The sequence below is a fragment of the Sphaerodactylus townsendi genome, linkage group LG04 (genome assembly GCF_021028975.2).
Source record: "Sphaerodactylus townsendi isolate TG3544 linkage group LG04, MPM_Stown_v2.3, whole genome shotgun sequence".
In the NCBI taxonomy this organism is placed as follows: Eukaryota; Metazoa; Chordata; class Lepidosauria; order Squamata; family Sphaerodactylidae; genus Sphaerodactylus; species Sphaerodactylus townsendi.
In genome coordinates this window covers 65,352,522-65,379,035 of record NC_059428.1, presented here as the reverse complement: position 1 = coordinate 65,379,035, position 26,514 = coordinate 65,352,522, and the positions used below count along the sequence as shown (strand labels likewise).

Genomic DNA, 26,514 nt, shown 5'->3' with positions numbered 1-26,514 from the left:
GGTTTCATTTGTGACTTGAGTTTTATCTTAGTTTTTACTGTTACGCCACTAGACCCAGTGTGGCGTTGTAGTCAATGTGTCAGATTCTTACAGATCAGACCACTTTCCAATCCGTGTTTTGCCATGGTGCTTGCTGGGTGATGTTAGGCCTGCCAGTCTCTCATGGCCTATAGTACTTTCCAGGTTACTGTGAGGATAGGATGGGGATGAAAGAGGCACACTTGTTTATGAAAACATTTATATCCTACTTTCTACATGGTTCAAAGCAGCTTACATTAATAGTTAAAACATTTAATGGTTTAAAACATAATTCCTTGGAGGAGGAAAGAGATTAAAATCAAATGCCATCACTGTATGTCTCTTGAATCATGCTACAACATTTTGTAAATCGTTTAGGCCACAAAAACTGAATTTTGTATCAGTCTTAGAAGAAAGGATATTGTGATATTAGGGAATGATAGTTCTTGTAATCTGATCCCAGGTCTTGGTTAATTACCAAATAGGTGATCGAATTAAACATACTGACTTCAGTGCCAGTGCAACTGAACAAAATATTGTGTATTGCTGCTGCAAGTATACTCTTGACAATGAGGTCTGCAAATAATGAGTACAGTTTTATGGCATTAGGGTTGCTGACAACACATGGTTGGTGATTTGGTTGAAGTATAACACCCAACTGACATCAGTGTGTGTCTTATAGGACAAGTGCCAGGATTTTGAAAGCATGTTATGGTTTGAATCCTTGCTGTTTTATGGATGTGAAGAACATGAACAAGAGAAAGATGATGCTGATGTTTCACTGTTGCCTACCATAGTGGAAAGGGTGGTTCTGCCTAAATTAACAGGTACTTCATAAACATGCTTTTTTCCCAACAGAAATTCATTGCAATAATCAAATCACAATAACTAATGCTGAATATTGCATTTATTTTATTAGTGCTTGCTGAAAATATATGGGACCCCTTTTCTACAACACAAACATCTAGAATGGTAGCCATTACCCAAAAATTAATAAATGGGTATCCTTCTGTGATACATGCAGAGAACAAAAACACACAGGTAAAAATTGGTTCTTAATATTTATAAAATTGTTGTTTGTAGTTATGATATTCTTTATACAAAGTTCTTACAATTTCTGTAAATACTGTGTAAACAAATATAGCATCTTTTTTAAAAAGTTATTCATAAAACTTCATTATTTTTTACTTCAGCTGAATAAGCCAGTCCCATTCTCCTTTCTGTATTTGAATTAGAAGTTCACTCAGTCTGCTGGGTGCATTACAAATAGTGGGAAAAGGCTGTCAATGTTCAATCTATTTTCTATTTTTATCTGAAGGGGGAGTAAATACTTTTCCAGCTGATTATGATACCAAATCTGAAATAATTAGAATAGTTTTGTCTCCAATACAAACTTTTATCTCACATAAATGGATCCAGCTGACAAGTTCATGGAAGGAGCTGGAGGAGTAGATCTTGCTCCAAGCCACTTGCTGTTTATGCCTCATCTCATCTTGGAAGGTTGCAAGAACATCACAAAGAAATTGTATATAGTGTACATCAGTGACTAGGAGGAATCCAGAGAAATTGAGACCTCTGCTGATGCAAGCTATTGGCAGAAGAGGGAGAAGAAGAAAGTGATTTTACCTAATGTTCCACTGGTGGTGTAAAGTGCTGTCAAATTGCAACTAACTTAGGATGACCCCTTTAGGTCACAAGGCAAGAGACATTTAGAGACATTGCCTGCTTTTGTGTAGCAACCCTGGATTTCCTTGATGGGTCTCCTTTCAAGTTCTGACTAGGGCTAACCTTTCCTAGGTTCTGACATCTAATGAGATCAGGCTAATCTGGGCTATTCAAGTCAGGGTCTTATTGCATTTCTATGATACATTTTCTTTGTGAGTCTCTCTTGACCTTTCAAGAAGAACTTCTTTAAAATTGACATTCTGATTATCTTCTTAAATACACTGTTTTTGCTGGCGTAACATTGTGCTGGCCTTTCCTGGCCCCAAAGGGCCCAGGGAGCAGACTAACTAACATCAGCTTTGCCCCATCGACCCCCCCCCCCCCTTGGCGCTAGTGTGAGCTCCTGCATTGGAGGTGTGCCACCATGAAAGCTGTGTTGGCACTCCTGCATCACGCTCCCACACCATCCCCCAGTGCTGGCATGTGCGCCCCAGCGTCATTGCTAATGTCCCTTACGCCGGTGCAAGTGGCATTTATTCTGATGAGGGGCATTTATGCTGGTGTGGGGTCGTGCTGCCACCACAGCACTTCTCTGCTCCCTTTTGGATTATGCTGCAAATCAAGCCATTGGTCTACCAGGGTCAGCTCTATCAACTTTGAATGGCAGCAGCCCTTGAGGACTTTCCATATCATCTGTTATCTGATTTTTTTTAACTGGATGTGCTGGAGGGTTGAACTTTGGATCTCTGCATACAAGGCTTCTATTGGAGCTGCTTGGCTGAATTTTGTGTTAATGCATTCTTCGTTTTCAGTGTTCTTTCACATTCTTACATAAACTTGAATTGTTTCAGATGTTACTGAAAGCCCTTTTGCTTAGAATGAGAAGAACACTTGATGATGATGTATTCATGCCTCTTTATCCCAAAAAGTAAGTTTTATGGTTACTGTTTTCTCTCATATGGGTGGGATGAATTGTAATATTTTGTTCACTTTGTATTGGATCATGTTAGTAGTTCACATTTTTCTAAGCTACTCAATCATCTCTTATTTTTCAGTGTTTTAGAAAACAAGAATTCTGGTCCTTATTTGTTTTTCCAGAGACAGTTTTGGTCTTCAGTAAAGGTAAGCAAGTGAAGAGATGAAGCTTCAAACAGGGTAATACTATTTCAGTTGTAAAGAAAATTGATGAACTGCATATGTAAAATTGTTTATAGGGGAAAGAGGGCATTCAGACGGAACATCACAGCTTTTTAGTTAGATTATCATGAAATTGGCTGAATGTCTTAAATGCCCAGAATGTAATTTTTAATGTGCATATGGTAAGAGAGAGGAATGGCATTCCAGAAAATGCTAATGTTGCAAGGAGCTTTGTGTGAATTCTTCATACAATGAAAGCAAATATAGTTTGAATGTTTAGGTTTTTAACATTGTGCAAGTAAAATTGTACATAAGCAAACTGTAATTTGGGAGTTCAGAAAAAAACATGCAGTAGTGCTGAATATTACTTATTCTGTGTTTAGATAATACATCTTCTTGCTGACTAATTATAAAAATCCGGTCTGCTCTGGACATACTTTTGCATCTCAGTCAGTTCTATATACTTTCTTTTACTTTACATCTCCCAAAGGCTTGATTATGGCAAATAGTATCTCTGTCATTTAAAGACTGGATCCTGTCATCTGCTAGCAGAGTTTTATTTATTTCTCTTTCCCTCTTTATTTATTTCTCTTTCCTTTGCATAATTTCACCTGCCCCCTGCCTTTCACTTTCTCTTCACATGCTATTCTATCCCTCAGAAATAATATTTTAGACGGTGTTTTGGGATGGAAAAATGCATGGATGGAAATCCCTTTCATCCATGGAAATTCTTTGTTGGATGATTAGATCCAAGCCTGTGGGCTGAATACTGTTTACCATGGAACTTTCTCACTTCCTTGCTTATGCTGCAGCCAAATGTTCAGGGAACAGCACTGGGTGCAATATGGGTACCTACAGTGCAGTGTGGGACAGTGCTGTTTCATTGTCAGAAAATTATTGACTAAGATCCTGTAGTTGCCACTGGTTTCAGCTGGTAAGTTGAATGGATGAATAACTAACTTTGACCCAAGTTTCTAAATCTAATCAAATAATCCTGCAACTTTTTGGCTTCTAATTAGGGCAGAGCTCCATGCAAAAGTTGCAATATTTCACCCAGCATTTGGAAATCTTACTTCCATATGTTCTATTTGCTGATACAGCAACAAACATATGCTTTGAGAAGCAATTAAGATCCCTTCCAGCATGGCCTCCAGTATTAGTTAATGAAATTAAAAGATTAATTAATCAGTTGAGATCCAGTATGGCTCCTGGGAATGTAATGATATCCCCAGAGGTGAATAAAATCAAATATTGATTGGTGAGCTCCAAGGCTTGCTGAACTTTTTACTCATATCAATCAGTCTGCTCTTATCTCCAAAGACTGGTGTCATGCAAGTATTGTTCCAATATATAAGAAAAGAAAGAAGTTGAATCTTGCCAAATACCGACCAGTTGGACTGCTTAGTGTTGGTAGCAAACTGTACTCGAGTTACTTATGGTGGCAATTTTTTGATTGGTTGAATAGAGAAAAATATATTGATGGGTGAGTAGGCAGGTCTTAGCGCTTGTCATTCCACCATAGACCAGTGCTTGATCGTTCATCATCTCTCTGAAAAGTACAGCATTAAGCCCAATGGAACACATGGACTTTAAAGCAGCATTCAATAGTATTCCTAGGAATAGGCTTTGGACAAGGCTCGATAATTCCTCAGTAGACTGACTTTATATTTCTTATCTGTTTGCTCCATGAAGGAAGTTTCCTAAAAGAAAGATGCAGTGCTTAGGGCCACCTCTCCAATAAGATACCTCTTGACAAAAAAGTTAAACAGGATTGCATTTGGCTCTCCTGCTTTTTTAATTTGCACATCAAATTCCTGGTGCAATACCTAATAAACACAAACAAGTTTCCATTCTTTAAAACTTGCAGATAAAACCATTCCTGCTGCATCATATGTAGATGACACTGTTTTTCTGTTCTGCACACATGGGCCTTAAGAGATCCCTGTCTTCACTGTATACTGTAAAGAGGAACAGCTCATAATAAACTATGAAAATATAGAAGTCCTCACTTTTACCAAGAAACATCAGAAACATAGATGGCAAATAAAGGTCACAACATCGAACAAACAACAATCTTTAAATATGTTGGTATAGTCTTTCAGCCATCTGCATGCTGTAGAGACTGCCAACGTAGCAACATCAGCCATTATAAGATTTTACTTCACAAAAGGGAGCTCCTTGCAGAAATCAAGGTTTTTTTCCAGGAAAATGTGTCACCCTGCTACTGTATGGCTCCCAATTCTGTATGTATAAAGAAAAGCGCTTATTGAAAACCATTCAATCAATACCTACGAAAGATTTTTTGAGTTTCCTGATATATTCTGAATGCCCTTCTCAGATTAGAAACTGGGATGATCCCTTTGGAGGCGCAATGTGGTTATTAGCATTCACCTATTGCTTATTTGTAGTAGATTTAAATAGTCAATATAAGAAAGATGAATGAAGTACATTGATTTCATTTCTCTGTTTTGTGTTAATTTTTGGTGGTCTTAGCTACTGGGAAACTTTCTGCAGTGGCATGGAATCCTATCCAACAAAACGCTGCAAGAACTATCAATAGATGGCCTGCTAAACCGATACATCCTTATGGCTTTTCAGAATTCTGAATGTGGAGATGACAGCATTAAGAAAGCTCAGCATGTATGTAAATGTACTATTTTCATAATTCACTACTGTTTAAAAATTTTGTTCAACCTGTTGAAGATAACTGAACAACATGGCGCTGTTATGGTTATAATACTGGGTGTCAGTGTGGAAAATCCATATTGAAATTCTCATTTACTTGTAAAATTTACTCAAGTTCACCTTGACTAAGTCTTTTTCAGTCTGCCACGCTAGGCTGTTATAAAATGAGAGAAATCAATTTATGTTACTTCCTGTTTTTGGAGAGAGAAGAGTAAAAACATGAAACAGATGTTTGTAGTATATGTACCACATAAAGCTTGCTGATGTATGTTTTGTACATTGCACTAATTTAATGCAAACTATAAGTGAGCGTAATAATGTAAAATATGATTAATAATTACTATCTGTATGATGCAAAGAAGACAGCTTTGTTTTATACATTTAATTTGAATGTTTATAAGCCATATTTTTCAAAGGTGCACTTTGTTTACAGATAGCCAGATTTATTTATTGTTTTTAATGTTGTGTTCTATCTCACTCTCTTGTTTTTCTCCTGTTTTGTTTTTTAGGTAATCAGCTGCTTTCCTAAACAGTGGTTCACTAATCTTAAAGGAAATAAAACAATATCACATTTAGAAAATCTCTCTAGATACCTTGTTCATCATGCTGATACTATATATCGAAACAGCATTGGATGCTCTGATGTAGAAAAAAGAAATGCAAGGTAACCTATTCTTATATCATAGGTAGCAAAAATGCATTGCGCCCAATCAGTTGCTAGAACATGGTTAGAATTCAAAGGGCCACATACAGCCAAGAGCACTGCAGTTTCCTCTTTCTCCTTGCATCTTCCAAAAAAACCAACATGGAGTTATATGCCATTCTGGAGCAGCTATAGTAATGGAAGTAAATTTGCAAAATCCTCTCTAATTTAAACCTTCCATATTGCAAGAGGTAGTTTCCAAATAACCAAAACTGATCAAAGTTAACAGCACAGTGGTCTTAGATTACACACTTTCAAGAGCAATCTTAAGGAGAGTTACTTCAGTCTAAGCCCATTGATTTCAGTGGGCTTAGACTGGAGTAATTTTCCTAAGGTTAGTTTTAAATCGTTATTTTATTTATTTATTATTTAAATTTACTATAGCCACCCCCACCCACCCACCCCCCCGGGCTTTGCACAATCTGATTCTAATACATCAGTTAAAATACATCATAAAATCTGAAAATTAAAATACAGCATAAAACCTTAAAAAACAACTATCATTAATGAGCAGATCAGGGCAGTCAAAAGATCTTATGCCCCCACAAACAGCATAGGAAATGGCATTATCAGCGGCACTATTCCTCCTTCATGCTCTGTGCAAGAAGAGCAGAAGCCGCACTTGTGCACATTATTATTTAACCACAATTAAGTTGGATGTCAGAATGCAGCCTTGGCATCCTTTCTACTGGGTGACACCTCACTTAGTTGAAAGAAACCATTGGATCCAAACTATGACAGTTAAACATTGATTGTGTATCTTTATTTTACTTTCTTGAAAATATGGCTCTAAATTAAGATTTTATGAAATCTTCCTAAGAGGTGAGGGTCTTGGGTGTATGATGCATTTACATATCTGACAACTTAGAAACAGATCAGATAACATTTAAGCTCTAAATGTGCATACTTCCCCCTTTCACTGCAGAAGGAAGATACCAAATAAACAAGGAGGCCCTATATACGTGTCTAAGCTCAGAATCTCCTGGTTCACTTCCTACCTTTTTCTCTAACATAAGTTTAACATTAACTGTAGATTGTAAACTATTGACCATTCTTCTCTTTCTTTTTAGGGAGCATATAAAACAGACAATAAAACTTCTAGCAAGTATTCGAGCTCTGGACCATGCTGTAGTTGTTGCAAATGAGCATAATATGAAAGAGCTAAAAATTTTAATTGAAGGGAAATAAATGCTGTTAGAATTCTGGACTTCAAAGATCATTCCTGAAGTGTAATTTTGTACATATGTAAAGTTTTCTTAAATCTGTAAACAATTGGCTGTTTTTAATACAAGTGCGTTCTTATACACAATGTCTGTAACTAGTATTTGTGTCATCAAGAAGCTGGAAAGAGAATCCAGGAAAACTTTCATCTGCATCTTGTTTACAAACTTTTATACCCCCATCGTGGCCATCGCTTCACTTAACTGTCCAGTAGGTAACTGGAAATTGTATTACAAAATTCATTAACAGTTTAGATGGAAATATGTATAATGCAGCAGTTTTTATTTGAAATAATAGTATCATCTTTCAAAAGAAGTATTTGAGTTGCTGAAATTTGGTAATAAAATGAAGTGTGCTGTTCAAAATTAAAATGTGAATGTACTATGAGCCCTCAAAAGTAAAAAAGCTTCCAAAATACAAGTGTTATTGGACATAGGTTTTATAGCTTGCAGAAACAGCTGAATGTTAGCAGATGCATTTAGTTAATACTGTTTTATTTTTAAATCAATTAATGACAATGGTGTCTCCATATATCAATGAAATGTCCTTGAAGTGAAAATATTTCAGCCATGCACTTTGGATTCTCATTCTGAAAACAAAACCCCACTAATAGAGATGTTTATGGTATATATAAATTTTTAAGTTCCTTTATCTTGTATCAAGAGTATATTTCTCACAAGTTTCATAATTCAGAATTAGCCAAGCCCTCAACCCACATGCTGCTTATGTCATGTACATATTGAATATTCCAGAAAGTTACTTCAATTCTTAATAAAAATTTTAAGAATAAACCTACCCTTAAGAGCCATGTGACTTCTGAAGAGCACTGTCCTTGTCAGGGTGGTTGATAGCTTTGTTTATCTTAAGGTGTATTTCTTTGTTTGAAAAAAGCAGCAGTTAGAATACTGAATAACAATGAATCATTGTCTTTCATGATGCTCTTTGTCACGTGATGTAAAGAAAATATTAAATGTACAGTCTGCTTTTTGGACACTGGGCCAGTTTTCTGAATTTTTTTGCTCTGAATGTACATATACGTCCACCTAGTTTCAACAGGAAGATGGAGGGTGTGAATAAATACCGTAGCTTTTTCAGTGGGGGAAGGTGAGATCTCCTAGAGCAGTGGTGGCAAACCTTTGGCACTCTAGATGTTATGGACTACAATTCCCTTCAGCCCCTGCCAGCATTGCCAATTGGCCATGCTGGCAGGGGCTGATGGGAATTGTAGTCCATAACATCTGGAGTGCCAAAGGTTCGCCACCACGGTCCTAGAGGTCTATGTTATGACAGGTAATTTATGGTTCATAAATTACCTGAAGCATCAAGGTAACAGTTTGTAGGTGACACCCAATTGCCTGATTTAACCCACCTGGTAATTCTTACCTAAAACTGCTTTTGTCAAACTGATAACAATGACTATGTATAATCCTACATATGTTCAATTGAAAATGTTCAGTGAGCCTTCCTTCAGGAACGAAGGGTATAACCTTCATTTTTTGTGAAGATGGAAGCTGAAGTTGATATTACATTTTGCATTATACTTTGCAATGCCTGCAACTTTCCATCAAATTTCAAGGATGCATGGCAGTCCACACAATTCAGCTAAAAGTTAAAATGTGCTCTGCTTTCACATGTTAAAGTTGTACCACAAAGATTCAATAATTACAGAGAGTAGTTTGCAATACTTTCTTGTACCTGTATTTGCTCAAACACCTAAAGCAAAACAATGATATATGGAATATATTGTTGACATCGGACATACAGTTTATAAAGCTGATCAAAATAAGTTGGGTAGTTTAAAAAGTAATTTGTAAGCCAATTGGAACTGATCTTGATTAATAAATTATTAGCATTGATGTAGGGCAGTACAGCATATCACCCTCAATCTCTACAAACATGCCCAAATATGCAATATTTCACTACAGGCAGAACTTATTTGTAAAGCTTTCATCATATGTGAAATGTTGCTAAAACATTAATCTTTTTGAAAACTTGAAAGTCTCAGAGGTAGCTCAGGATGTCATGGTCTCCATTACATCTATCTGAGATGATAAAGAGTAGCTGAAATATACTTTGGCCACCTTTGCTGCCCTGGGGTGGGGCAGGAAAAGGCACAGGCTCAGCAATGGGATCCAGCCCAGTGTAGGGCTGGGCTGCCCAGCTGCTGGTGCGAGTGTCTATCCATTCCAGGAGTAAGTCATCTACCCCTTGGTAGCCTCAGCTCCGAACGCTCAGCCATCCACCTCAAGGCATGTGGGCAGGGCCTTGTCTGTTTCCCTTTGTCACAGCCAAGAAGTCCAAGCCAGCAGAGAGGGATTGTTCCCCTCACTGCAAGACTTCAACCGGAGTTCACCAGTCTAAACCTTGTGGAGGTTCCATTTCACCAGACCATATTTTAGCAGACCCTCAAGGATCCTTTGTCCAGTCCTAAAGAAAGTGACTCTGGATCCTGGAGAGCTAAATATCATCCATTCTCAAAAGTACCTTCTTGAGCAAGGTGATGAGTGAGTGGTGGCTGGGCAACTTCTGGGGTTCCTGAGGGGTTCCTGATTGAAACAGATTGTTTGGATCTGTTCCAGTCTGGTGTCAGGCCTTGTTATGAACTGAAATGGCCTTGATAGCCATGGTGAATGACATACAGGGATACTATGGCCCTGTTAATTCTCCTGAATCTCTCATCAGCTTTTGATACCAATAATCATGGTATCCTTCTGGATGCCTTTTGAGTTTGATACTAGGAGGCATTATTCTGCAGTGGTTTTGTTCCTACCTTCAAGTGTGGTGTTGGGGGACTGATGTTTCACACTTTGGCCTCAGGTTCCACCCCCATGCTTTTCAACATTTAAGTAAAACCACTGGGAAAAGTAATCCAGAGATTAGCCACTGACATGCTATGTGTTTTCAATAGATTACAGAAAGGCTGTAGAAACCATGATAAGGTAGGGCCTGGAGGCAGTTTTGGGATGGCTGAGAGCTAACAAGCTGAAATTTAACCCGTACAAAAATTTTAGATCTACTTGGTGGGGCGGGGGGTGTTTGAGCCAGGAACTGGGATAGCATCTGGGATCAAATGTTCCTAGGGTGCCGATTTGTTGAGTTGTGTGGAATATTTTTCAGACTGATCAGTCTGAACTGGATGGGATTGCCCCCCTCTCCAATTGAAGCAGGTTTGTAGCTTGGGGGTGCTGCTAGACCTGGGCATCCTGTTGATGGCCAGGAGAGGAGGGGTAGTCAGGGCTGTCTTACATCAACTTTTTCTGGATGGGAAAGGTCTTGCCACTGGGGAGCATGCCCTGGTCAAGATTAGATTACCACAAAGTAATGGTAATATACATGGAGCTGCCCTTGAAAACTGTCCAGAAGTCTATAAAATTATGCATGGGGTAGAAAATGTTGATAGAAATTTTTCTCTCTTTCTCAAAATACTAGAACAAGGGGGCATTCATTGAAAATGCTGGGGGGGAAGAATTAGGACTAATAAAAGGAAACACTTCTTCACTTGTGTGACTGGTGTTTGGAATATGCTGCCACAGGAGGTGGTGATGGCCACTAACCTGGATAGCTTTAAAAAGGGCTTGGACAGATTCATGGAGAAGTCGATCTATGGCTACCAATCTTGATCCTCCTTGATCTCAGATTGCAAATGCCTTAGCAGACCAGGTGCTCAGGAGCAGCCGCAGCAGAAGGCCATTACTTTCACATCCTGCACGTGAGCTCCCAAAGGCACCTGGTGGGCCACTGCGAGTAGCAGAGTGCTGGACTAGATGGACTTTGGTCTGATCCAGCAGGCTAGTTCTTATGTTCTTAGTACAGAATACTATGAACAGAATGCTGACTTAGTAGGTTATAGGGACCAAACTACTCAGTTTTGTCAGTCTAGATTGGCTTCCAATTAAAGGGGCTGGTGTTTTAAATCACCAATGGCTTGAAGACAGCACATCTTGAAGGATCCCCTCCTCCCATATGAAACTGTCAATTTCAGAAGCCCTGCTTTAAGTGCCCTCATAATCTGATGTGGTAACCCAGGAAACGACCTTCATGTTCAAGGTCCTGATACTTTGGATCTCCCTTTTCAGGAAGATTCATCTTTCTCCCTGTATTGTTTTCTGCCACGAGTAGGTGAAGGCTTGTCTGATAGTTCCTGAATTGTTGGCCATCATTCCTGGTTGTGTTATGTGTCTATATGTTTTATTTGATTAGATTTTATATACATCTTTATTTTAAAATATGTTTTAATGTCTTGCTGTTTTAATGTTCACCATCTTCGGGATCTTATTTTGGTGGAAAGGCAGCACATAAATGTTTTACATAAATAAAATATACGTAGACAATGGAGCAAATGTAATTCTGGCACTATATCTAATCTTTGTTAAGAAGTATCATCCAAAAATAGAACATGGCACTGGCTAGAGTACTAAACCTCTTTGCAGTAATCATGTTCAAGGCAGCACAGCCTGAAAAAGCAAATGTCAGACTGCACTAAATATATTGTCGAAGGCTTTCATGGCTGGATTCAACTGGTTCTGGTGGGTTTTCTGGGCTGTGTGGCCGTGGTCTGGTGGATTTTGTTCCTAATGTTTCGCCTGCATCTGTGGCTGGCATCTTCAGAGGTGTATCACAGAGAAAAGTCTGTTTCACACTGTGTCTAAGTGAGAAGGGAAAGTTTAGTGTGGTATATTGTCCATGTCCCAGGGTGGGGAACCAATCAACCAAACACTTAATGATTGGTTCCCCACCCTGGGACATGGACAATATACCACACTAAACTTTCCCTTCTCACTAAACTTTTCCCTTCTCTGTGATACCTGTGCTCGAGCCCTTCGGGGATGAGGCGGCCTATAAATTCAATTAATAAAAAAATAAATTAATAAAAATACACCTCTGAAGATGCCAGCCACAGATGCAGGTGAAACGTTAGGAACAAAATCCACCAGACCATGGCCACACAGCCCGGAAAACCCACCAGAACCTGCACTCAATATATTTTTTTAAATATAGCATATACCAGGGCACCAGTTCTTTAGCAGGTACAACACCATATATTACAAAACAACATAATTTTCAGAAAACTGGGGAGTTAAACTGCCAAATCCTTCATTATACAAATAAAAAGGACTTTCAATTGTACAAAAGTTCGGGAAAAACATCTTTAAAATATCATTTACGGTTAAAAGAGCTGGAATTATCCAGAACCATTTTTTGAGCATTAAGTATACATACTAAAAAAATTAAAAATGAAATACAAAGTTAAGCCATCAGTCTCATAATCTTTAAAACAGTGAAGCAGAAAAGAATTAAAATGATGTAACTGGCATAGGCAGTTTAATGAAATCAGGATCGAAGTAGCAACAGGGGAAAACAAGCATAAGCAGACTCTGCGATTAAACAGTTTAGCAATTAAAATGTGCCCCCAGAAAATATAACAAAAGATGGTGGGAAAGGCACAGTGGCAATGAAAATTATTTGCGTTAAGGATTCGTGGAAGGGTCAGCGAAGAGAGCCTTATATGGGTACAAAGGAAACATTAAAACGAGACAGCACTCGATTAGGCGGCAGCTGCCATATCTAAGAGGATGGGCTTCCTGTGAAGCTGCACTAAAGCCACCTGGAGGCTTTAAGTCATTTTAATATCCGCATCCTGTCAATGGCTGGAAGACAACGCACGCACAGACAGCTCTGTGCCGTTCACGCGCAGCCATTGCACTCCTGCTTTCTCTCAGGTACTGGAAGGCGGTGAGGCAAAGCACCACTGCGCCTGCGCACGGACCTTCTCTCTTTGACTACCAGCCTTGTCCCCAGCACCCGCTCTCGGTAATCCCCCTCGCTGCAGCTCCGCTTGTGTCTCGGAAAGCGATCTGAAGCCGCTAGTAGCGGATGGAGCGGACGCGAGGTGATATTTCTATAGTGCCGTCCTGCATTCACACGGGCGGAGGCCTGTGTGCAGAGCAAATCCAACTTCATAAAGTAGTTCAAAAAGACAAGGCAAGATCAACATTAAATTCGAACCACAACATCATTGTCATAAAACGTAAAGCGGCGCTGGCAAAACAAAACAAACCCTAACCCTACACCCGGTGCGCGAGGGGACCCACTGAGCCCCACTCCCCAGCCTCCCGGCCGCGCGGGCCCCGGGTCTCCCCTGTTTCCCCGTTCTATCCCTACCACTTCCGGTGTGGGGGCGTTGCTATGCGGAAGCGGTGTCCCTGCTAGAGAGGAAGTGAAGTATCCGCCTCGGGCAGCGGCAGCAAGAAGCGCCCCTGGAGGTGGCGGCAGAGCCGGCAAGGAGAGCTGAAGTAAGCTGACTTGAACCGAGGGAGGGGAGGGGGACCAGAGAAGACGTCACCACGCCCCACCGACTGAGCCGCCTGTCCCAACGAGCCCGAGGCTCCCTCCCGGGACTACTGCTGAGGGGGAAGGGGCAAGCGGTTCCCTCGGCACAAGATGGAGGCAGCCTGAGCCGCGGCGACACCCACACGCTGCTCTGCCCATCTGTCTGGGTCTGTCACACACCAGAGGAGGGCGGCGGGGTTTGGGTCTGTCTTCTTGATGATACCTTCATAATGTCACCCTGGTGAGGCGGCCGCCTTTCCTCCCAGCAGCCTCCCAGGGTGGTTTTCCGGGTGGTTTTCTCCTCCCTTAAAAAGGTGAGCAAACGGCGATTCCAAACGGCGATTCTTGGTGGTGGGTTTTTGCCCCCGTACCCGAAGGCCGGGAAGGCTCGACCTTCTGGGCGACGTCCTTTGAGGGAGGAAACACCCCACTATCGGTTCCTGCTCTTCTTCTCACTGGAGCTATCTGTGTGGGGAGAGTGACTGTTGAATGCAACCCCCATATGAAAACGGGAATGTCACTTCCCCATCGCTGGTGACGGGGAAAGAGCTGGCAGCACTGATTTAGTGCTTGGTATGTTCCTGTTTCTTTCTACCCCCGCCTCCGGTGGTTCCTTCAGTATCAAGCTTAGTAAACAGTTTCTCTTATTTGTGGTGAATTGGGGGAGGGGGAACCTCGATTTCTATAATTCTATACAAGTTTCAGTGTGGCTGGTGCTAAGAAGTGCTGAAATTAGTCTAAGGTATTCGTTGATATTTCTGGACTATAGTATTACCATTTGCTAGTCAATGAGGATAACAGCAAGATTCATAGAACAGCAAGATTCACTAAACATAACTTAAAATCAGTATTAGCCAGTTTTATATGTAGGCATGCCTGGGGCTATTGTTTCTGTTACCTTAAGTAGCAAAAATAAGCTGTACCTGTTACTTAATTTCTAAGTTGTGATGGGTATGGTCTGTTCCTTTCTGTGGGCTGATCTGTACAATAGGTAGGTTATAGTCTATTTTTGTGTACCAACATGAAATAGCTCCAGGACTGTCTGGAAATTTTCTTCCCATGGTTGGATAATTGTATTTTAGCAAGAGACACTGAAGCAAATACAGTATCAAGTTCTGTCTTGTGTGTTTTCAAGCTGAGCTTTGATGATCTGTGATTCAAGCTTCACCTGGCTTGAGTATATGTGGGATTCAGTATTGTAGCATGAAACCATCTAATCTAAGAATAAATATAAACTACATAATGCAAGTTGAAGTCTTGCTCAATATGCGAGCTGGTAGTTGGTGGTAGTGAGGGTAAAACAGGGAGTACAACCAGTCAGTCACCTTTAGTTTCAGAGGGTAGTTGTGTTGGTCTGCAGTAGAACCGCAAGAATAAAGTCAGTAGCATCTTAGAGATCAACTCGGTTTTAGGGGTAGAAGCATTTTGGGGCCAAACGTTCCTTCTTCGGCTTATGGGGATCTGAAGAATGGAGCTTTGACTCTCAAAAGCTTACACTGTGAATTTTTTGTTGGTCTCTAAGGAACTGCTGGACTTGGATCTAGCTGTTTGGTTACCTTCAGTTCTCCTTTGATGGTACCCACATCACAGCTTTTAGTTTAAGGCTTGTGCAGACTTTTTTTCCTTCTTGCACTTCATTGTTATGGGATGTAGAGCTCAGTTGTGCCTGGGCCTTGCTGTGATATTCTGGTGTTGCTCTTTGTGTATGTGAATTACAAATGCACAAAGAGCAGGGAATTCTTGGTGGTAGATATGCTATATTGTTGTTTTACACTGCTTGAACTTCTTACTTGCAAACAGGTGTAATTGGGGTTTGGCACACTAGCTTGTGAGTGGAGATGGCAAGCTGTGGGCAGGTGCCAGTAGAGTATCTGCTCGTGAGCTAAGTTGGATTGTTTGCCTTTTAGTGGATCTGTTGATGAGCAAGTACCCTTGCTTGCTTGTCCATATATCATGGTTACAGGAGACATCCCTTCTGATGTTTGTAGAGTTTGTTCCAGACCACAGGATTTGGAACTTTTTCATTTTTGGACAGAGACCCTCCACTTATACATGGACACATCAGGATAGAACCAACTGAACGAAAATTGATATCTTGCTGAAGAGAAACTGACTTTCCCTATAATAAAACTTGAAAGTGGATTTCTGATTGGAAATGTCATCTGAAGTAAGACATGGACTGCCCTGAATTCGGGGCAGTGTAACTGATACAGATATGCATTTAGGACCCACCTATGTAACAAACAGTCATAAGTCACATTTATGTTTTGACTGTGTCCTGAGAGTTTTTCTATTCTCTCAGAACTGTGTTATCTTGGGATGTTGACTAATTGATACTTTATTTGCAAATATGTTCTATCTGTAACATGTATCTCATTATTTTAACTTGGATTATCTTGGCTAATCATGATTAAACTTCTTGCATACATGGGATAGCTGTTGGAATACAACTTAACTAAAAACATTCCAAAAGGTTTTTTTTTACGTCAGTAAACTGTGGGATGTTATGTTGCAGTTGACAAATGAATGCAAATTGGTTTCAGATTGCTTTACAGTGGATGTGCTTGAGAAACTTTACCAATTAGGTTTTTTAAAATTTATTCCATAGTTCCTCCTCTGACAAAGGAAAAATGGCTTTCAGTAAAGGATATCGTATCTATCATAAATTGGACCCACCACCATTCAGTGTGATAGTGGAAACCAGAAACAAGGAAGAATGCCTTATGTTTGAGTCTGGAGCTGTGGCTGTTCTCTGTAAGTTAACTAACTCTACAAATATGACCAGATGGCTAACTTGATTAAAACTTGTAACAGTGAAACAAGGAAGCAGATGAACGATTGAGTCACTATGTCGGTTCTGCCCATGTGTTAATTCTTTCAAACATTTTAAAGTATTTTGCAGAAAGGAATTGCATATTATGGTATCCCTTCGGCTAGCAATTTTTTATCTTCTGAAATTTGGTGTGAAATTCTCTGTAGCATAGTCCTGTTTATTGGTAACAACTAGACATGCTCCAACAGTATGGAGAGGTAAGGAGTTCAGGAGTCATGCCAAACTATGGTTTGCACAGGTTATAGTTTAAGAACCAAAATTATAATTTGAACATGGTTTAGAGCTGCTTCACTACTTTCACTTTCTCTAATGGAAACTCATACACCTTCCATATATCATGCTGACTCATAGCACAAACCATGACTTGCAATCCAGTTTCAAGCCATGATTCCTTCCTCCTATGTAAAAAGGTGGATTTTCCTTCATTAGTATTTTTAATGTTCATTAATTCAGCTATTTAACAAAGTTAACATGATAAGGGGAAGCCATCATGGTGAGTAATTTGGAAAGCTCTTAATGAGTTTAACAGTCTGAACTTCAAACATTCCTGCTTTTTTAAGAAGTCCACTAGCCTATGTTATCTTTACAAAATATACTGTTCAGATAGATTTAAGCATCATTCTATACTCCATATCAAGAGACTGATCATTACAATCAAAATAATTTGTCCACTCTTTCTTTTTATAAGTGGTGTTAAGCTTTAGAAAGGGAAAAACAATTTCAACATTCACTCCCATTTGCAATTAATTACAGTAATTAATGTTTGGTTTTAAGTTCTATAAAAATGTATTATGAAACCAATCAAAAACCTACTCGTTGTATATATTATCCTGTTCTTCAGTCACTTGTCCTCTGTGTGCCTTAGCAAAATTGATTTATCATTTAATGCTTTTAAGTTCCTGTTTGGGTTAGTTCTGTTTTAGCATCAATTTCAGTATTGGCAGCTTATCTGTGTTGATATTGACTTTCTGCTCTAAGGCTTGATTATAGTAGATACATCTGTAGTATATGCTTGTATTGTCCTGTGACTTAATGCAAAGCAGGGTATTTGAAAATAATTGTCCTAAGGGACTTTTAAAATTTGTTACATCTGGCACAATACATTTAGCTTCATGTATATTAGCAATTGATAGATTGCTGCTTTATGAATATGTGTATGCGGAGGGTCTTTTGGCTTGCGCCATCCTTCCTTTCCTCATGAATGTCCGGCTAGTGAGTGGCTTGCTGTAAAAGTGGAAGTAATAAGTTATGTTTTATCTCAACCACAAATATATCTAGTTTGTGCTTTCTCTGCTAATTAGGATTCCAAACTGAAAACAAACTACTGGGTTGAATCCTACAGAATTGCAGCTAGGAGGAGCTCACAAAACAGGATCTTCTCTGCCCTCCACCAGAAGAACATGTGTTCCCCAAACACCCTCTTAGGGCAAGGGGATTTCATGGACAAAATGTTTCGTATCGCTGTAAGCTGCATTGAGCAGGGAAAGTCAGGCACATTCACCTTAAGCTGTGTGTGGAAAGGGTGAACAAGAAAGATCATGTTGTGTAGACACCTTCCATTTGTGCAACCATATAATCTAATTCACTGTTGAGAATTCTGATTTACAAGAAAAGGGCTATCTATAGTTTGTTGCTTTAACATTAAATTATTTTTATTGATATCCAGCTGTTTTCCCTAATAAGGACCGAAAGTGGATTGTCATATCACTATCCCCATCTCTACTGTATCGTTACAACAACAAACCTGTGAGGCTAGGCTGAGATATTATCTGGTCCAAGGCCACTCAGAACTTATATGGTAGAATGAGGTTTCAAACCTGGTTGTATGAGATCCTAGTCTAAGAACCTTAACCAACCACAGCTATACAGATATAACCCATACACGATGGATTAGAATGTTGAACTAGATTTCAGTCCCTGCTTTCCTATGAAGTTTTTTTGGGCTAGTCACTCACCTCCTAACCAGCCTCATAAGGCTATTGCAAAAATAAAGTGGGAGAGAAAAAACCAGTGTAGGCCACCCTGAAATTGTTAGAAGAAGGCTGGAATAAAAATGTACCAAATAAACTATTTTAGACATTATACCTACCATACAAAACCTTAAAAATATTTCCGATATTGTATGTGTGGGACTTTTCCCAATAATTGGTGGGGGTTTGTTAGCATAAATGCACATATGCTCTGTTATTTGTTACAAGACAAGCTTCTGCCACTGCTGCTATAGTAGAAGATAGCACCAAACTGTCAGTGAAATATAACACTTTGGAATTGCAGCACCAAACTACTCTTTAAGGCGAGTGCCTTGACAGTCGTAACAGAAGTTTTTGTTTTAAAATGTATATGTTGAACTTGTATTGATGGAGTGTAACATCTATACTTGAATTATTTAAATGTAAGTAAGTGGAAGAGTAAAATTTCTAGGGCCCCTTGAATTTAAGTGGGTATGTTTAAAATTGAAACAAGTGCTTGCATGATATAGCACAATATATAGTTCATGTCTGCATATATGCAAAACAAGCATTTAGTATTTAATATTTAATCCTTTTGAATGCTTTAAAAAATCAGAGAACTTTGTATGTTGCCTTTTCATGTAGAGATGTTTAGAACTGATTTTAGTAACTGCTATTCTTTGCTTTGATAGACAAGATCTTATCAGATTGGAATCATACTGGAAGTATAAGAACCATAAAAGGGCAAAACTTGATTTGCCTTGTTAAAAATGCTAGTATTGCTACTTCTACAGCCTCAGTCTGTGCTCCCAGATGAACTACTGAAGACTTTTTAAAAACTGATAATTTATCTGTTTGACTTTCCAGACTGTCTATTTTGATGAGCTAAGGACATTCCTTTGTACCCAGTTCAGGTGGCAGGTAGAAGCATTATGTTGACAGGAATGTGTTCTGTCTAATGACAGTTGGAACTTAACATACCACCAAGGAATAGCCTTTTCCCCCTAAAATTTAGAGTAGGTACACACTGATAGAATTTCAATAAGATTTTATGACGTGTAACAGCAAACCATGGCTTTTTTTGGATAAATTGTGGCTTTTGAAGGGAGAATGAAAATGTCTATGTTACAGTATTCCAGCATATAGATCTTCATTTTTAGCTGTCACATCATCTCTGCAAATGGCAAAGTTTACCATGAATACTGGGTTGGAAAGTATGAATTTTGAATACATATGAAACCTTTGAAAAGCTAAAGGAGGGGGTAAATTAGGGGAACTTCATGGTCGTAATTCAACCATTAGCCCTATGTTACTTGGAACCAACATACTTAAAGGACTTACTATGTCCTTATAAACCTACCTGGCCATTATGATCATCTTCTGAGACCCTGTTTTGGGAACCCACTTTTCAGATTAGGCATGTGGCCTCTTGGGAGTGGGTCTTTTCAGTCATTGCAGCAAAACCTGGAACTCCATGACCAGGAGACTCATCTGTCCCTTTCTGTTGCTGTCTTCTGCCAGCAAGTGAAGGCTTTTTGTTTTGTTTTTGTCTGGTTCCCTGATTTGCATGATCTTGATAGCCTAGAGCAGTGGTGGCGAACCTTTGGCACTCCAGATGTTATGGACTACAATTCCCATCAGCCCCTGCCAGCATGGCCAATTGGCAGGGGCTGATGGGAATTGTAGTCCATAACATCTGGAGTGCCAAAGGTTCGCCACCACGGGCCTAGAGGAAAGAGATCTGATAGTTTCCTGGGTCTCTTCTGTCTTAGGAGACTGTCCATGTCGTAATCTTAGGAAACCTTGTGAAGCAAAAGGATGAGTCTTTGTTTTGCAAAAATGTCTCAGTTTGAGTCAGGGTAGTGAGGAGTGCCTCTTTTATTATTTTTTTCTGTAACAAAAAAGACATAGGAGAAATTCTCATTTTTACAAGTTTTTTTTTTCCAGGTTCAGTGCCAGCCCATCTTTTCTTCTCAGGCAGTAAGGGGCTATGAGTGCTTCCCAAAGTTGGAAAAGATAGCCCTGTGAGGATAGCTCATTTCCTTGCCTGTCTTTCCAGCAGAGTCATGTAAATCATCAGTTGGTACTGAGTGTTCCATCTCTGATTGATGTTTTCGCGTGGAAAAAAGATCAAAAGCAGCTAAACTTGAATATAGAGGGCAGGATTGGAGCAGACTCCTTCCTTGCTATACCACCAAGCATTACATGGCTATTTCATTCTAGATCTCAGTTTCAAGGCATCAAGGTTTAAAGGGGCAGGTGCCTGTCTCCAGGCTTCTGGCCACAGTGATCAGTCTTTCCACGCCTCACATCAGATAAAATCAGAATGACCCTGTGTAATGCAAGGCTGTGCCATAGGTTTTGTGTTGGATTTAATTGTTTTAAAATGTGATTTAAATTTTTTTGGTAACTGTTTTTGTGGCCCATGTGAAGGCAGAAACACAGGATAGAAAGTTTGTAAAATAAAATATTTTTCTCATAATTTGTTCCTTATGTGTGGCTCTGTCTTTGTATAGTGCTTGGTTTATGAGCTTTGTGAAATTTAAGGTCTAGTTTGCTGTTTCGGAAGATGGGATACAACCACCTAGCTATTTGGTAACATAAATAGCAACTCAGTCATTGGAAAACTGCCCTATTGTTCTAAGTCAAGGGTCTGCAACCTGCGACTCTCTAGATGTTCATGGGCTACAAATCCCATCAGCCCCTGCCAGCATAGCCAATTGTCCATGCTGACAGGGGCTGATGGGAATTGCAGTCCATGAACATCTGGAGAGCCACAGGTTGCAGACCCCTGTTCTAAGTGATGTCATCTTTTTTTCAAAACCAGAAAAAGAAAAAAAAATCTTTAGCCTTGTGCCACTGGAAACTTTGCTTCCAGTTCCATAGTTTTCTTTTTGATCCGAGCAGTACATACAAGGCTTATTGGATATCTCATTCTATTATTGGAATTGACTTACATTGTGCCATCTACCTTGAATCTTTGTGGGAAAGATAGATTACAGACTGTAAGTAAATAATATAAGGCAGCTGACAGGCAAACACAAAACAGTCTGCAATATTTATTTGTGGGTCCCCACTTGTTCTCAGTAGTAGGTGCTGATACAACTGGTTATTTCACATATTATTGCCATTGTCCAAAAAAAAAAAAAAACCCCTCCAAAATTACTAGCTGATACTAGTTTTTTTTTCTTAAAAGTATTGATCTGGGATCCAAAGAATTATAGGACTAGTTCTACATACTTCAGGTGAGATTACTTGAGCTTGAATTTCTCAAACAGGTTCCATATCACATAATTCACCACATTTGAGACTGAGAGGAATTGTGATACAGCATGGGACTTGGGGGTTCAGAATCTGAGAGAAAATGCCTAAATCTTTGGGCATACCTGAAACAATTATTTTGATGCCAGTGTAATATTTGAAAGGGCTAGTGTAGTATAGTGACTGGTCTTGTTTCAAGGAGAGATCAAATACTCACTCTGTTGCAGAAGTTTAGTGAATGACCTTGTTCCACACTGTCCTCATGTATAACACCAAACCTACTTGTCAGAATAAAAGGGGAGGGGATCCGAACCATGCATACAATCCCGAGTTCTTTCTAAGAAAGATGAAATTAAAGTGGAAAATATTTGTTGTGGTAACTTGGAGGGTTGAAATCAACCTATTATGGTATTAGGTAAATTGTGGAAGACCATGAACTTTGTGTGTCCTCTGGAGCAAAAGTAGTTCCACTTTTTGTTTAAGAAGTTATTGTTCTGTCAGTGACATAAATGTTTTTTTCTGGTGTTAGAAGCAATTTAAATTTAAAATATTCAGAGCCAAGGCATAGAAGAATTCTAAGAAGTATTTATAAGTGAAAATCTTCTCTCAATTCTGGCATTTATTTAACAGCATCTGCAGAGAAAGAGGCAATCAAGAACATGTACTCCAAGGTAATGGATGCATATGGACTTCTGGGTGTATTAAGGTTAAATCTTGGTGAGTAAATTAGTTTTGGGAAAAGCTTTTTGTTAAAGTTAAATAATAGTCATAAACTTTCTTTTCAGATTGGTCATGTCTGATTTCTGTGGGCCCCGTTTTGATGTATAATCTCAAATGAATAACTAGTTCTTTGTGCCAAGCAGGAAATCAGTGTTTGTTACTTGATAGTGATTAGGATTTTCTGAATTGCTTTCTTCTGTACCAAATGGCTAACTTATCATGAAGTCTGGTCATTTCAGGTATATTTGGATCTACCATGGCAAGTAGAAAGGCTGCTGTTTTCGGGGGGTGGGGGAGGATAGTGTCCTGATGTATATATGCTCTAGAGCCGTGGTGGCGAACCTTTGGCACTCCAGATGTTATGGACTACAATTCCCATCAGCCCCTGCGGATAGGAAATAGGAATTGTAGTCCATAACATCTGGAGTGCCAAAGGTTCGCCACCACGGCTCTAGATTCTTTTTGATTTGTGGTCTATTGCAAATTAAGCATTCTCCTCTTAGGCTCACAAGGCATATAAGTATACTTTTTTCTGGATCCACAGTAATCTGTTTCTTATGAGCATTATCAATCATAGAACAAACAGACATTTGTTTTAGAACTATGCATAAGGACAATTACCTAAAAATGCAGTTTTAACGTTCACGCTGACAATTCTCTCACATTCAAAAAATGTAGAATAACACCTGCTGTGTGTTAGAGAATATGAAAACTAGAAAATGCCAAAGAAAAACCTGTGTGAAAGTTTAAACTATAATAATTCAACTAAGCTTATCTCTTGCAGGAGAAACACTGCTACATTACCTAGTTCTTGTCACGGGATGTATGTCTGTGGGCAAGATTCAAGAATCTGAAGTTTTTCGTGTTACTTCCACTGATTTAATATCACTTCGAATCGATCCATCTGATGAAGAACGCATCTCTGAAGTGCGCAAAGTTTTGAACTCAGGAAACTTTTATTTTGCATGGTCTTCTACTGGGGTCAGTTTAGATCTTAGTCTTAATGCCCACCGTAGCATGCAAGAGCAAAGCACTGATAACAGGTTCTTCTGGTGAGTTGATAAGTTTTAGGAGGCCTGACACCTTATGTGTGCATCTGTATTTTGACTCGTGTCAAATTTCTCATCATTGCATGAAATTGCATTTGTAGTAACAGAAATAAAAAGTTATTTGTAGTAACAGAAATAAAAAGACTTGAGGATTTCAATGGGAAGACCAGTTTGATGAAGTCAGCCCTACAGTGCCATACTGCATAGTATGGAAGGAAGTTACTGAGTCTTGACTAAAATTTATCATGAAACATGGGTTGCTGAGTATTAGTTTAGAATCTGAGACGATTCAAGCTAGAAAACAACCATTTACTTTGCCCACACACACACACACACACACACACACACACACACACACACACACACACACACACACACACACACACACACACACACACACACAATACTGTATTTATCGTACAATTTGCATGTAACAAAGAGAAGACCTTTTTGCAAAGCTGTATTTACCTATTATGGAAATGTTGTTTGCCCATCTGGGAGTGAAATTTACATGGAATGCAGATAATACAGGAGACATATTATCCGAGAGCAGGAGTCTGATTATACAGGTTTGGTCTATCTTTGAATTGTTGTTTTTAGTGTTGTAATGCAAGAATAAATGGTTACATTCATTTCCTGTCTAAAATATGAGACTTGACCATATAGCGTGGAATTGCAGCACAAGGGCACAGAATTTCTTATCTTGCTTCTTAAAATTGCAACATTTTAAGAAGCAAGTTTCTAATTCTTGTGGTTGTGAAAACTAAGCTAGACAGTTTGAATGGGCCTGAGTAATGTTCATTTAGCCAGATTGGTGCCCTTCTCCCACATACATATATGTTTTTGCTCAAGATATTCAAAAAACTGTTACAAAGAATAAGCAACCTTTGTAGCCTTAAACTGACACATATTCAAAAAGCGAAAGTAGAATTTTCAGTTCTGTGCTTAGATCCAGTTTCTTGTATGCTGCAATGATGGATTCTGCATATAAACCTAAGAATTATCTGCATGTTCATATATATCTGACCCAATTGCATTCTGATCTACTTTAATCAGATGGAAGTATGTTGACATTTCTGGAGGTTTGTAGTGTTTGATTTCCTATTTTCTATATGAAAATTCACTAAATTGTTCTTAAGAGAAGGATCACACTTGGTTGTGGGCTCTTGAATGAATCTACGTACAGACTGTAAAGTCCAAAAAAAGTTTCTAAGAATTTGCAAGGCACCAGGATCAAACAGTTTCATTGTGAACATGTGGCTTATGTGTGTGTATTGGCATGCCTTTTCACTTTAGTGTCTTGTGTGCTGTACTTTGCTGGAGTGGGGTAAAAGTCTTGAACCATTATTGGACCTGTAGAAGAAAAACAGAGATAATGTTAGATTGTAACTAAAGATGGTAGAGTTAATAGTAGCCAGCTGTGGAGGCAGTTGAAAGGTGAAAATTGAAAATAGAAACTAGGGGTCAAAAGTGCACAATTATGGGGCAGCAGGCCACATGTTGTGAAAACTCCCCCACCCAACATCTTTTTAACAGGCTACACTTTGGACTGAAGTCTAATGGCTTGACTTGTACAATGTAATATCTTGGTGAGTTCTCCAGCACTAAACACTCATGATCAATATCTGGCTAACCATCTGAAGTAGGGGAGCACAAAGTCGTCCTCCTTCTGGTTACTGGCCAGGACTATAACGCTGTGTCTATTTCATAGGGCTTCTGTATCTTTCCGCAATGAAAGAACCGCTGATCGTGTGGGAGCCTTCCCCTATGTGATCTCTTTAGTTTCCCAAGAGTTAAGTTCAGATAATTTTAAATAGTTAAGCAGATACCTGGACATTTGCATTGTATGACATTCTCATCCATGCTGTCGTTTTGCTGTTGGAAGAAGCAGTTGGCATGCACAGTGAAAATAAATTAACTGAACTGTACTTCCCCGGATCATTTTACTGATGCTTTATCACTTCTTCAATAGGAACCAATCTCTGCATCTGCATCTGAAACATTATGGCGTGAATTGTGATGACTGGTTGTTGCGCCTCATGTGTGGAGGTGTAGAGATTCGAACAATTTATGCAGCACACAAACAAGCAAAGGCATGCATTATTTCACGACTAAGCTGTGAACGAGCTGGAACCAGATTTAATGTTCGAGGAACAAATGATGATGGTCATGTGGCCAATTTTGTTGAAACTGAGCAGGTATGAATAAGTGTACTGTATTGCTTATTTGTGATAATATGACTGAAATGTATAAACTGAGGGTTAGTAATGCAGAGTAAAGCACTAGGGGATTATATTTGGCTGGTTATTTGATACTAGCATAACTTGGATGTATCATATTGTAAATAGCAAACCTGCGTTTGTGGTGAATGGTTTTCTTTCTTCTAACCATTCTAAATTGTGATGCTCAAATATGAAAACAGAAAGGGCTGTTTCAGGGCTCAGATGACGACATGTTCCTGCAAGTCTCTCCTGTGGTTTAAAACTATAAAGAAATAAATCAAACATCAGAGACTTATAAAAATATTGAGCACTCCAGGAACCACGCCCATCTCAATAGAAGACATGTGTAATCCTTTGTTCTGAATTGAATTGAGTACAAATTTCTGAGGATGGAGAGGTGAGGAGTCTGTCAAGGATTCAGTCAAGGTTTTGGTTGTTTATAGTGCCATCTGAAAGGCGGGGGTAGTTGCAGCATGGCTGGGGACAGAGCGCCATGCCACCTCCTAAGAAGCTTGATGCACCCTAGCCAGCAAGCCAAAAGTGATGCTTCCCTGACCTCCCTGCATGCAAAACAATGGGCTGTGCCTACCTTTTTGCCAGTGTAAGTCTGTGCTGGTAAATAGCGGCATTCCCAGGCTGAAAGGGCTCGGGAAACTGACTGAAGCAGCTCTTTCCCAGAAATGCCCTGTTGTGTGCCAGTGGAGGCACTGGTGCTGGAGGA

The 26,514-nt window shown here is 39.3% G+C and overlaps 2 protein-coding genes across 3 annotated transcripts in view; both read left to right on the top strand.

Annotated features, from left to right (window-relative positions):
• PAXBP1 (PAX3 and PAX7 binding protein 1) overlaps positions 1 to 8,420 on the top strand; it is a 31,307-nt gene extending 22,887 nt beyond the window's left edge. For both annotated transcript variants that reach the window (XM_048492904.1, XM_048492903.1), the window contains exons 12-18: positions 701 to 845; positions 938 to 1,059; positions 2,535 to 2,611; positions 2,739 to 2,805; positions 5,314 to 5,460; positions 6,015 to 6,169; positions 7,279 to 8,420. In XM_048492904.1, coding sequence (XP_048348861.1) covers positions 701 to 845; positions 938 to 1,059; positions 2,535 to 2,611; positions 2,739 to 2,805; positions 5,314 to 5,460; positions 6,015 to 6,169; positions 7,279 to 7,396 — 831 coding nt within the window. In that variant the 3' untranslated portion in view covers positions 7,397 to 8,420. The remainder of the gene's footprint in view (positions 1 to 700; positions 846 to 937; positions 1,060 to 2,534; positions 2,612 to 2,738; positions 2,806 to 5,313; positions 5,461 to 6,014; positions 6,170 to 7,278) is intronic.
• A 5,330-nt stretch (positions 8,421 to 13,750) lies between these two features.
• The window catches only part of SYNJ1 (synaptojanin 1), a 71,670-nt gene continuing 58,906 nt past the window's right edge, over positions 13,751 to 26,514 (top strand). Inside the window, 5 exon segments of the mRNA XM_048492366.1 lie at positions 13,751 to 14,073; positions 16,368 to 16,513; positions 22,433 to 22,519; positions 23,307 to 23,574; positions 25,544 to 25,769. Coding sequence (XP_048348323.1) covers positions 16,390 to 16,513; positions 22,433 to 22,519; positions 23,307 to 23,574; positions 25,544 to 25,769 — 705 coding nt within the window. The 5' untranslated portion in view covers positions 13,751 to 14,073; positions 16,368 to 16,389.